Consider the following 12,256-nt stretch of genomic DNA (forward strand, 5'->3'; position numbering starts at 1 on the left):
CTCCACCACAGACTCCAGATGGTGCACTTTGTTCACCACTGCTTCATCGTTGGAGGCGGCTCTGGTCTGCGTGTCCTTGGCCAGCTCAGCGCGCAGGAGAGGCAGCAGCTCTGCCTTCAGCTCAGCCACCACCTCATCCTTCAGCTCGGTTTTCAGCTCTGCCTTGAGCTCTGCCTTCAGCTGAGGGAAGAGGGCCCCAAATTTCTCGTCCAGCTTACTGTCAAGCTTGCTTTCCAGGCCGTGGATCATAGACTCGACCTTTGCAAGAAGGAGATCGTGGAGGGGCGGCTCCATCTCCTCATCTGACTGCCCTGGGCTGCCCTGCGCTGGGCGCTTCGACTGACTTCTGGTTCCCTGACTCATCGCCCAAGCTCGCCCAAGATCGCCCAAGATCGCCCAAGGTGTATGAGCTTGTCATGCTTTGTCACTGCGAAGCTGACAGATCTTCGTACACCGATCCAACCTTCCGAGTGAAGGGCGGATGACACGAGGGTATGTTGAGGGTTTTCTGGGTGACACGACCTTACATAGGGCGCACTTACAACCCTTCCTTGCTTCAGCTTTGCAAGCGTTTGAGTGCAATCAGCACTATGACGCGTCTCCTGACGTACGGATGCTGGAGAAGCACCTGGTAAGTAGCATGCATTGTCATGGGTTCGGCCGTGGTAAACAACCGCTAGACTAGCATGTTGTTCCGGCCCGGGTGTAATTCCTGCCTATCTGCCCGACGTTGTTTCCAATGTCGTGTCCGGCCAAACTTCACCTACAGATCCTGATAAGACTAAACGGTGGCTCGATGGGCAGTATTACTCGCAATTTGACGCCACCGAAGTTCCTTGCCAAGCAGATATCCGCGCGCCTGGACACGGGCGGTAAGGTCAACTTAAAGGTCGCTATGGTGTTCCACCTGTGCGAAGTCGAAGAAATCGCCGACATCAAATAGAATGTCAAAGAGGTGATCCGTTCTACCGATCTTCTAGAATTGCTCGATCCCCACCTGGGTTACACCGATGATGGTGCGTCAGTTGCAGAGTACATTTCAAGCTTCCTCAAAGGCGCGGTGCGAATGCATTAGCATTGCTGTACTACATCATGTTGTAGTTGTGCCTTTGCCGGGCACCAGCATGCGTAACATACGTGCAGATTCCCCTTCGACGCTCTCACCTGATGTAACCCCATGAAGGTGAAGTCCGTCTGACGCAGTTACATGACAGGCAAGGAAGGGATGCTCAAAGACAATTTTGCCGATTTGAAATGAAAATCCAGTGCCAGGACAGAACTTCCACAAAATTGTAGGGTTGGTAGCATTTTTATTTTGGCGACTTAAATTCGATTTTAAAATTTGCAAGTGGGCAGTTGCAACAATTGTGGGTGCAGGGGAGTTTCACCAGTGCGTTGAATGCGAGCTCAAACCAGAAGATGCTTTCCCCGAACATGGCATAGCTAGCGTAGACCGGCACAGAGCACAAGAATCTCATTCACAAGCACAACACACGCAATGCTAACAGACTGCGTTGGAACCTTGGACTTTGACCTGTCTCCTCAGACCTCAGCACAAGTAGAGCTTCAACCACCCAGAAGCAGCACAAAGCAATGCCACAAGGCTTCGTCGCAGACTGCCTTCAAGCCTGAAGGTAAGACAGTCTTTTGACTTCCACAGACCACACCATGAGAGAATCTGTTGAGTTTTGAGTCAAAGAGGAAGGTTGGCATGCCTGCAGGGCGGGGACTATTGGTAGGACTCTGTCAATTGGCGCCATGGGGGTGAGAGAAATGTTGGGCTGAGATGGGACCATCCAGTGACTCCTGTGAAGCACATACACAATTAGAAACCTCTGCAAAAAGTGCTCTTCGAAAAGTTGGCATGCGTGCATGCATTGAGACAAGACAAATGAACTCAAGGCAGCCAATTCAGGTGCATGCCACGCATGACACAGCAGCATTTGGGATACCCTCCTTACCCTAAACCCTAAAAGGCAACAGACTGTGTGGCAACAAGCACTGCCATTTCTAGCGGGCAAGATTGACTCTCAGGTAAGCAGGCGGATAAACATTTACATGGGCATCTTGTTGTTGTGCACCCCCATGAGGGGAAGATGAAGGGTGGGATGAACGCCAAGAAGAGGACCAGCAGCGCACCCACAAAGCATCAGCATGCCTTTCACATGATCTATCCACTTACTCCTTTTCACATCACCCTACAAGCATATGCAGCACGACACGCAGCACTAGCTCACTGGCAGGAGCTCTATGTTAGTCTCTTTGCAGGCTGCTTGAGACATCATGCAAGCCCGCACAAGCCAACACACTGCCAGGGCATCAAAGTTTTTTCACAATGGTCCGAAGAAACATGTGCATGACTCACTGAGTCTTTGGCAATGCGCAGGGAAATCTTCCTGGGCAGAGAGTACGAGTCCCAACCCTGCTCAGTCCAGACCACAGTTGCTCCCGACTCCACCAAAGCATGGTCCTATGGAAGCAAATTTCTTTATTAAGGCTTCTGTAAGAGCTTCACTGAAAGCAAGAGGCTGTCAGCTGCTGCGCATCTTGTACTTTTCCTGCCGGCTCTAGACTTGAGGATACAGCCAGCAAAGAAATAGAGAGTGGGTCAAATAACGTATCGGGCGCATAATCTTCTTAGCATGCTTGTCGGTGTCAGCTGACTGAATGAATTCATTCGTTTTGTAGGAGATTTCTCGGAAGAATTCAAGTTTGCATCAGGGGCACAGGGGCTCACATCTTTGCCATAAATGTGGTGGTCTGTGTTGTGCACTCTGCCCCATCCCGTCCACGCAATAAACTGCGCAGATCCATCTAGCCTCCTCACTAGCATGTTGGCCAGGCTGCTCTTGAAGAAGTTTCCTGCCGTGACAGCGTCGGCAGCAATCAGCCCAGTCCTTGAAACTCAGATCGGCCATGCCTTGTCCCAGTGTAGTGTAGACACAGCAGCGCAAACTAATCATCAACATGGCTTCTGGCAGCTTCCGAATGCAACGGGTGCTGCAAGATACAAAGAAAGGTCGTCTCTGCCACCGACAAGGGCTCTGCTGCTCCCGATCTGACGGGATGCGGTCGAGAATTGGTGTGGGCAGAGAGCAATATGTGCCTCTGGGGCGGAAAGACCTGCGCCGTACAATGGCAGCAGTCGTGGAAGATGATGAAGATGCGAACGTTCAGGCCCATCCTCATAAAAACGGCGAGCGACCACAGAGCCCAATTCTTGGTGTAGTAGGGGAAGGCGGCGTAGAAGCCGGCATAGAGCACGGCAGTTATGACCAGCGTCCGGATTGCCAGGTAGAGATCTGGCTTGGAGAAGTTGGCGACATGCTCCTTGACCTGTACGAGCCAATCCACAGGGCGTCAGACGGACTTCACCTTCATGGGGTCACATCCGATGTAAGTTACATCAGGTGTCGAAGAAGAATCTGCAGGTATGTTACGCATGCTGGTGCCCGACAAAGGCACAACTACAACATGATGTAATACAGCAATGCTAATGCATACGCACCGCGCCTTTGAGGAAACTTGAAATGTACTCTGCAACTGACGAACCATGATCGGTGTAACCGAGCTGGGCATCGAGCAATTCTCGAAGATCGGTAAAATGGATCACCTCTTTGACATTCTCTAGTTACTGTCGGCGATTGGTCCGACTTCGCTCAGGTGGAATACCATAGCGACCTTGACTTACCGCCCGTGTCCAGGCGCGCGGATATCTGCAAGGAACGTCGGTGGCGTCAAATTGTAAGTAATATGCCCCCTGCGCCACCGTTTAGTTTTATCAAGATCTATAGGTGAAGTTTGGCAGGACACGACATTGGAAACAACGTCGGGCAGATAGGCAGGAATTACATCCGATGTTCCGAGTCGGAACAACATGCTAGTCTATCGGTTGGTTACCACGGCCGAACGCACGACAATGCATGCTACTTACCAGGTGCTTTTCCAGCATCCGTACGTCAGGAGACGCGTTATAGTGCTGATTGCAGTCAAACACTTTCAAAGCTGAAGCAAGGAAGGTTTGTAGATGCGCCCTATGTACTACAGTAAGGTCGTGTCACCCAGAAAACCCTCAACACACCCTCGTGTCATCAGCCCTTCACGCGGAAGGTTGGATCGGTGTATGAAGATCTGTCAGCTTCGCATACTGTAAAGCCTGCGATTGATTCTAAAAGAGGCACTGGGTTGTATTATTGGTGGATTACATTCTTTCGTGCCCTGATGCACAGCAATGCTCCAATGCGGGGTAGTTCTGGAGGCCCTGTTCCGAGTTTACCGGCGCTGACCTCCCGCTGAGGACAGTGCGGCAATCCTTAAATCCCATTCTAGAAATTTCAAGCTTCTCGCAGCTGTCTTACTGACTCAAGCGGTGCGGTGTGACTGTCCATGTCTCTGCATCTCTTTTTCACTGGGATTGTCTTTTTTGATGTGAAAGGGCAGTCTGTATGGAAACAGCATTGTGGCCGATTGTATTTTTGGTTTTATTTGGTTTTTTGGTGGTAAATAAGTCGATTGGGCTTTTGCCGTCCTCTAGATATCCATCAGGTGCAAGCTCACGATCTGTCAGTTTCCCTTGCGCAGTGCAGTCTGCTCAACCGAATTAAGGGATGGTCGGTAACTACAGCAAATCCGAGATGGCGCAGCCTGCGGCACAAGTGCTGGGCTACTCCTGCCGTCTTCCCGAGTCCGGCAGCCCATCCGAGTTCTGGGAGAACCTCCTCACCGGTGAGACTAAAAGATATTATATTCCTGTACACACAATGCCGATTTTTCGGTGTGACAGTGCGTTTCAAAGGCAGGAGTATATGTTTCTAACGTGCCGTTCTTGGGTTTGTGGCAGTGTCTCCTGACAGCGCATGTCGGCTAGGCCTGTCTTGGCTCTTGCTCAGTGATCGCCTGTCCTTGCCATAAGGATCACACTGAATGTTTTCTGTGACCCGGATTGTTGGACCTTGACAAGATGGGCCCAAAAGGCGTCCTCGTTGAGCAAAGGAACAACCCTAAACAGCATACGCCTGTCAGAGAACGATCAACCCTTTTGTTAATGTCTTTTTGAAGTCCTGTGAATCCCTCCGTGCGTCCCCTTTCCGCCAGAACTATCACATCCTGCTCAATGTGGCCTCTCGCGCCAAGAAGATATCAACACGCCTATCCTACATGCTCTTTTAAGGCACCACGCCTTGCACAACTCTCTGCAGCTCAAGATTGTTCTAGACAGACAATGTCTTGTGTCAAATGCAGGTGTCGACATGCAGACACAGGACGACCGTCGCTGGCCAGTGGGGCAGCTGAAGACACCGCCTCGTTCCGGCAAGCTGCCAGACTATGACAAGTTTGATGCCAGCTTCTTCACAGTGCATGCCCAGCAGGCAAATGTGAGTCTCCCCTTGCCTTTTTCTAACCTTGTGCCCAAGGTGCCAGTCTGACCTGCTAATTAGGAACACACCTGGCAGGAAAAGAAGCGCCCATTGCTTTTGATAGAAGGCCTTGAGAAAGAGATGGTATTTGCCTTTACAATGACATGTCAACAAAGAGTCTGCACTGCAGCATTCATTGCTCCGGCCTGCAGCCTTTGCTGACCTAATACGCCCTTCGAGTGCCACAGTATGACCAGAGGCACGATTTCGCTGCAAGTCCAACCTTGATCTCATGGATGACTCCATGCTACGTTTTATGTCGGTCCTTCATTCTTTACTTATCCAGAGGGTCTTGCAGAAGATCACATCATTTACCCCAAATTTGTGCATGCAGTGCTGCTGAGAAGCTCAGTGGCTGCACTAAGGATACATTGATCAATTTGAATCTGACGTTCCAAACTAGAATGGTGTTTGTATGCAGAAAATGGACCCCCAGCTGAGGAAGCTGCTGGAAGTGTCCTACGAGGCACTGATTCACAGCGGCCTCATCATCGGAGACCTGCCCTCAGAGCGCTGTGGAGTATACGTCGGCTGCTGCGGCTCAGAGGTAAGATAGTGCTCTGACATTGTCTGAAACACAGGTTGACATTATGCTCAGACCCTCTCCTGAGATCTCAGCTGCACACATACTGTGCTGAGAGGTTCCAAGTCAGCTGCTCAAGCCCTCTCCAGAGACACCTGAGTCAGCAAGGCCTGTGCAAGAAGACAGCTGCCATATGTGAGACAAATGCCTGAGCAGAGGCACCCCTTTGAACCTTGGACTGCCGGCGAATGCGCAAGCATTTGCTGCAGAGACACAGAACGGCAACGCAAGTCCTGTCGAGCATGATACTCCAGCTTGACATGCACCTGTCCGAGTCCTATCCCCTGGGTCGCAAGCATTGGTGACTAGACATCACCCACTGCGGTTTGAAATTTTCTGAGTCAACAGTCCATTTGGTGCGCTGATGTCAGCGAGGTCAGTAGTGACCAACATCAGTCACGCTGTCTGCGCAGGTGCATGCCCAGTGGCTGGCGGACGTTGACAGCGTGACTGGCTATGAGCAGACCGGCTGCGCTGCGTCCATGTTTGCCAACCGGCTCTCCTGGTTCTACAACTTCAAAGGACCTTCGAAGATCGTCGACACAGGTGCAGCTCAGCCTGCCGGAATCAGATGTGTAATTCGTTTTTTTGTCTTCTTCAGATATCCTTTGAAAGCCACCGCAAACAGGCCATTGTAGTCGCAGCTCATCCCTGGGATGAGGTTGTACTGTCCCCGCACTGGTTCCTTTTGCTCATGCCAATCTGCTTTACTTGATGCCTTTTGTGAGTGTCCTTGATGGGAGGCCCAATTGCGATTCTCCCAAAGTCTTGTGGTATTTGCATGCCGCTGCCTCCCTTGTTGACATATATTCATAGCAACCTGATACCTGGTCTGCAGCATCATCCATTTATAGCATGATGGCTATTACTAAGGTGACTATTCAGATGAATAAGATGACCTCAACGAAGAAATGGTGCGTTCTATGCTTGCAGCGTGCTCCTCGTCGTTCGTGGCTCTCAACGATGCCATCAGCGACATCAAGGCGGGATTGATTGACTATGCGGTGGTCGGAGGTGCAAGCGCCATCCTGCGGCCTCAGACCTCTGTCGCCTTCGGCAAGCTCAACATGCTGTCCCCCGAGGTGGGGGCCTTGATTTCAAATCTACTAGACTTCTGGCTAAAGTGAAGTTTTTGATCCTGTCTCAAGCCCGGGAAGCTTCTGTGCCTCTGGCAAGCCCGAGAAGCTATCGCCAGAGGTGAGCTCAGAAGCTGCCTCCTAGCCAGATGCAAAGTCTTAGCTTTCTGCAGGTGCTGTCTGGCTTGCGCATGTTCATGTCAAGCAACACATGCCACAATATAAGAAAAACGTTCATTACCGAGGGCTTTTGCTGACAACCACAGTCCCAAGGTGTTTTCAATTGTTTCCAAGACGCCAGCGTTTGAGGTGTCATCCACTCTGTTTCCGGGCCACAAGTGCATTTTCGAGGACCTGTGGCTTTCAAAATTGTCCTGACTGGACTGTGTGCTGATAGGGCCACTGCAAGTCCTTCGACGCGAGCGCCAACGGCTACGCGCGGGCGGACGGCATAGTGGCAATCGTGATAGCGCGGCCAGAAATCACTCTGCCGCAGTTTGCACCGGTGCCGCCCCGGGGAGATATTCTAGCAATTGCGACTAACAATGACGGGCGCACGAAAGAGGGCGTCACATTTCCCTCCGGCCCCGCGCAGCGCGCCCTCGCCGAAGTGGTCCGATTCCCCTGGAATGTTATAATTTCAGGGTGTTGGCGTTGGGGTGAAATTTCACTTCTCAAGTGCATGTATGCATGCAGAAGCCTAGGTGGTCAGCTCTATGCACCCTTGAGTTTTGACGCAGAATAAAACAGTCGCATGTGCTATTAGCATGTTGCCCTTTTTTACCTGCAGGTTACTGTACCTCCAAACCGCATTGCATGTCCTGGGAACAGTCTCCAGCACAAAGGGAATAAGGCTTGCAAATTCTGCAGGTGTGCGCGCAAGCCGGCATCAAGCCGAGCCAGGTGGCCTATGTTGAGGCACACGGCACAGGGACCGTTGTGGGCGACGGTCAGGAGTTGGGCGCTCTCGAGGAGTTCTATGCTATCAAGGTCAGTGCTGTGTTTTTTCCCATTACTTTCTTTTCCGAAAAATAATCCAATTGTTATTTCTTGGACTCGTAGATGCTCGAGTTAATTCCTGGAGTTCTTGTTCTCATAAAGAGATGGATTTTCCACACATCACTCTGACAGCGTTCAACCTCTGTGCTGGCACATTCTTGGAAGGGAGAATCGCTCATGGTTTTGTCACTGTTTGCTGTTGGCAATGACCTGTGACGGTTGGAGAATCCAGACATTGATGTGTGATTTCCTTGCTTACTTGCAGGGGGAGCGCACTGCGGAAGAGCCTCTACTGATTGGGTCTGTCAAGTCCAACATGGGCCATTGCGAAGGCTGCTCCGGCCTGGCAGGTGAGAAAAAAGCACCAATCTTTGGAGGGGTAGGGAAACACCATAATTGTTCCAGATGGGCTTCTTATCTCTGATAGATTTGACCAATGTGCTGATTGCGCGTTTGGGAGGAGCATGTGAGGAAAGGCTGAGAGCATATCACAGCAATGTGGCTGACAGACAAGGAATAAAATGTTGGAAGGGTGCTGTACAGAGAGGTTGCTTGACACATTTGGCCATCCAGCCTGTTTGCAAAATGCATGCTGTTCGTTCGGTGCTTATTCTTCTGTGCAGCACGCAAACATTTGACATCGATTGTTGGGTGCTGAATAATCTGTGCAGCAAGCGGATATTTTGTTAAAATCGTTTGCTCGCATGTGACAGGGCTGCTGAAAGTGCTGATGTCATTCGAGCATGGCACGCTGCCGGCCAACCTGCACTTCAACGAGCCAAACCCCAACAATAAGTCCCTCAAGGAAGGGGTCATCAAGGTAACAACTACCCATCATCAGTGATACTTACCCAGTTTCCATAAGCATCTTGGAAAGGGATGAACACACATTGAGTGTAAGGAAGATGTCCATGAATAACACCGGACCATGCCTCTGTGGCATCAAGCAGAGTAGGACAGTGGCAACCAATTTGCAGAACCAGGGAGCATTCCGTCTACAGAAATTATCCTCCGATTTTGAGGTTATGAGCAATCCTAATCACAAGCAACTGTCAATGAAGAAAGTCATATGCCGATTTGTGTCCGTGCACAGGTTGTGACTGAGACGACTCCCTGGGAGGGGGGCATTGTGGCGCAGTCCAATTTTGGCTTTGGAGGTGAGCAGCCGGAGACTATCTATTCTGTCTTAGAGCCTGCAAACATTCCAAATGTCAATGAATAGTTGCCAATCGCACCACTTTGGGACATCATAGCATGCTTGAACACAGCCTTTGACACAGCTTCATCTATTGGGGCGTGAATGTCAAACGGGAGTTGTGCAGACTCCCGGTTGCAACTGGGACAACTTCAGAAGAGGGAATCAGACTTAGACAGTGCACACAGGAGCACCTGTGACCTCTAGTACTAGCTCTGGTTAAAAGCTCTGGTGCATGCATGCAGGTACGAATGTCCACCTTCTGGTGCAAGGCGGCCCAAAGCCAAGCCTGCCTCTCGGCTTTGCTCCTTCAACCCCTGACGTCTCCGATGGCGAGGGTGCAGCGCTCTCAGACAGCCAGGTACACATTTTGTCCCGCAGAATCACCTACACTAAGGCTGTCGGGCAATTATAAACACCAAATGGACATATATGCCTGGCTGCTATGCATGCAACAGCTGTACTGTCATGCTTGGAGATGCATGAAATATCATCAATTTGATGCATAAATGAGCTGTTGTCATTGTATTGCATGCATGCATGCATGGGAATGGCGCAAACATGCATGCGTTAAAAATTGGCAGAAGCTGACAGCTGTGCTGGTATGGTGCCACAGGGAGACACAGATGAGGAGTTTTCTGGCTACAACGGCATCATTCCCCTCGCTGCAAGAACCCAGCAGGGATTTGATGCGCTCGTCAAGTCAATCCAGGCCGCCCCTGGTACGCCCAGCTTGATATAATTGACCCACAATTTCCACTGGCCAAAATTCCTGCCCAATTTTATAGTGGTGCCGGCAAGATTGAGGATGCATGGTGCCGTCTTTTGCGTGCACGCTCATGAAAAATTTGAGAACTTGCACCTTGCAGGACTTTTGCTGTTGAGCATGATTGCCATAGCGTTCTCCCGAGGCCTCCCTGGTGCTGCATTGCACGGTTCAAGAGACTGCAAGCTTAGTTGCATGGCTACATTCATTTGCTCTGCCAGAGGCTGCAATGTCCATCTATTACTGTATGCTGATGCAGCAACACAAGGACACTGCAGAATTACCTTGGAGTTACTCGTTCGATATTATCTCACTATGCTGCTTGGTGAAATAAGGGCTGATTGAAGACGTGGCGGCTTCGATGCGCCGCTTTGCCAACAGCGTGGGCGCTGACTCAACCAAGCTGACTGTGCGCGGGACTCTTCACAAGGGAGTTGCCAAATCCGCCACTGCTTCCTCGGCCAATGCGCCCATCTGGTTCGCCTTCTCAGGTGCGCCTTAGTATGCTACTTTTAAGCATCATATTTCTGCCACACGCCCGGTCCAGTTTGGCCGACCATTTTTGCAGCCCCTAGGAAGTGTACTTCTGTACTGCCATGCGAATGCACTCAGTATTGGCAGCAGATTTGTGAGAGCCAGTCTGTTTCCATGCAAGACAGAAAGAAAAATTCCAAACCCAGAAGGCTGTTGCCTGGGAATCAGGCACGATGCTGATGTGGCGTGGTGCACAGCTCACTACATTGAACAGTCACATGCTGTCTCGACTCCGTGGCACAAGTATTATTCTGCAAGCAGAGGGCTGCCTGCAGATTCGCCGTATGCCGCGCACAGCTCATATCACAGCATTCAAATTTCAATTTGAATTTGAAATGTGCAGGCAACGGAAGCCAGTGGCCCAAGATGGGGCTGGAGCTCCTCTCCGAGTCGCCAGCGTACAGCAGGGGAGTCGAGGCGTGCGCAGAGGCACTCGAGCCTTTTGGCATCGATCTCATTGCTGCCTTCAGCGACGAGGCCGGATTCTCTGAAGACCCCATTCTGGCTGCTGTCGGGCTCATCGCTCTCCAGGTGCTCCCTCTGAAAAGCCCAGGATCAAACTCTCCATGACATCTTTGTTGCCAGAAATCAGTTGAATCTCTACAATCGACGCCATTCACGATCAAGACAACAGGCGCGAGAGCACTTTGTTCTGCATGAAATCAAATCTTGAGAAAGTTGCTCACATGGAGGCATGCATGCAGGTCGGCCTGACTGACATGCTGGCAGAGGAGTATGGGATTGTGCCTGCCGGGTTCCTGGGCCACTCTGCGGGAGAGATCGCCTGCGGATACGCCGACGGCGGATTCACCCGCGAGCAGGTGCTTTGTTTTTCTTACACCTGATCATGCAATTCTGACTGTGCCATGTTTTAATATCTTCACCAGCTTCTGCTCTGCATTTCCTCGTCCTGGAGTCATGCGAGGGGACACTTCTATCTGGCATGTTGTGCAAGCGCAATGTTCCAAAAGGTTCTCAGACTATGTTCAGGTCTGCGGCCAAAAATCGTGGCATTCGCCCATTTGCTGCCCTGCATTGTCATCCACCGTTCTATCAGGATCCGTTAATATGCTGACCAATGTCTGGCGGGGTCCCCCCAGGCGGTGCTGGTGGCGTACCACCGCGCCCGGCAGTGGCCGGATGGGGGACTGGCGGGGGGCCTCATGGCCGCCACCGGACTCAGCGCGGCGGCCGCGGCCGAGCGTCTGGAGAGGGAAGGCCTGAGCAGCTGCGTAGTCGCATGCGACAACAGCCCAAGCAGCACAACTCTCTCAGGTGCGCCACGTGTGCATTCCCTTGCTTACTAAGTTGCACTCTACTCATTTCCTGGTGATGTAAACCAATTCAGCAGACAAAACCCCCTGTCTAGCACTGCCGATGGCACATGACACATGCGCATGTGTGCAAATCTGAAATGTGTTACTTCCTCCCCTCAGGTCCCAAGAAGGAGCTGCAGCCGGTGCTGGACGCTCTGAAGGCAGAAGGAGTGTTTGTGCGTGCGCTGTCGACCTGCGAAGTGGCCTACCACTCACCCCTGCTCGACCCCGTGCTGCCCCAGCTCAGCGCAGGTTAGTCACCCACCGTCAGCGTCCTAGTAGTCCCAGCAGTCATCAGCGTTAGTGCCTGCGCAATGTTGATAAATATAGTGCTCGGCCCAATCCCCCTCTCCCTGAGCAGTCTGACCCA

At 51.5% G+C, this 12,256-nt stretch overlaps 1 protein-coding gene across 1 annotated transcript in view; it reads left to right on the forward strand.

Moving 5' to 3' along the window:
• Window positions 1-4,607: 4,607 nt before the first annotated feature.
• COCSUDRAFT_58181 (hypothetical protein) overlaps window positions 4,608-12,256 on the forward strand; it is a gene marked incomplete at both ends in the record, with an annotated part of 38,836 nt that continues 31,187 nt past the window's right edge. The window contains 17 exons of the mRNA XM_005644431.1: window positions 4,608-4,725; window positions 5,242-5,375; window positions 5,839-5,964; window positions 6,414-6,546; window positions 6,934-7,082; window positions 7,474-7,689; window positions 7,947-8,066; window positions 8,341-8,425; window positions 8,789-8,895; window positions 9,169-9,232; window positions 9,516-9,631; window positions 9,887-9,992; window positions 10,372-10,527; window positions 10,914-11,101; window positions 11,275-11,391; window positions 11,671-11,845; window positions 12,007-12,138. Coding sequence (XP_005644488.1) covers window positions 4,608-4,725; window positions 5,242-5,375; window positions 5,839-5,964; window positions 6,414-6,546; window positions 6,934-7,082; window positions 7,474-7,689; window positions 7,947-8,066; window positions 8,341-8,425; window positions 8,789-8,895; window positions 9,169-9,232; window positions 9,516-9,631; window positions 9,887-9,992; window positions 10,372-10,527; window positions 10,914-11,101; window positions 11,275-11,391; window positions 11,671-11,845; window positions 12,007-12,138 — 2,242 coding nt within the window. The remainder of the gene's footprint in view (window positions 4,726-5,241; window positions 5,376-5,838; window positions 5,965-6,413; window positions 6,547-6,933; window positions 7,083-7,473; window positions 7,690-7,946; window positions 8,067-8,340; window positions 8,426-8,788; window positions 8,896-9,168; window positions 9,233-9,515; window positions 9,632-9,886; window positions 9,993-10,371; window positions 10,528-10,913; window positions 11,102-11,274; window positions 11,392-11,670; window positions 11,846-12,006; window positions 12,139-12,256) is intronic.

Source organism: Coccomyxa subellipsoidea, assembly GCF_000258705.1.
Source record: "Coccomyxa subellipsoidea C-169, whole genome shotgun sequence".
Lineage (NCBI taxonomy): Eukaryota > Viridiplantae > Chlorophyta > Trebouxiophyceae > Coccomyxaceae > Coccomyxa > Coccomyxa subellipsoidea.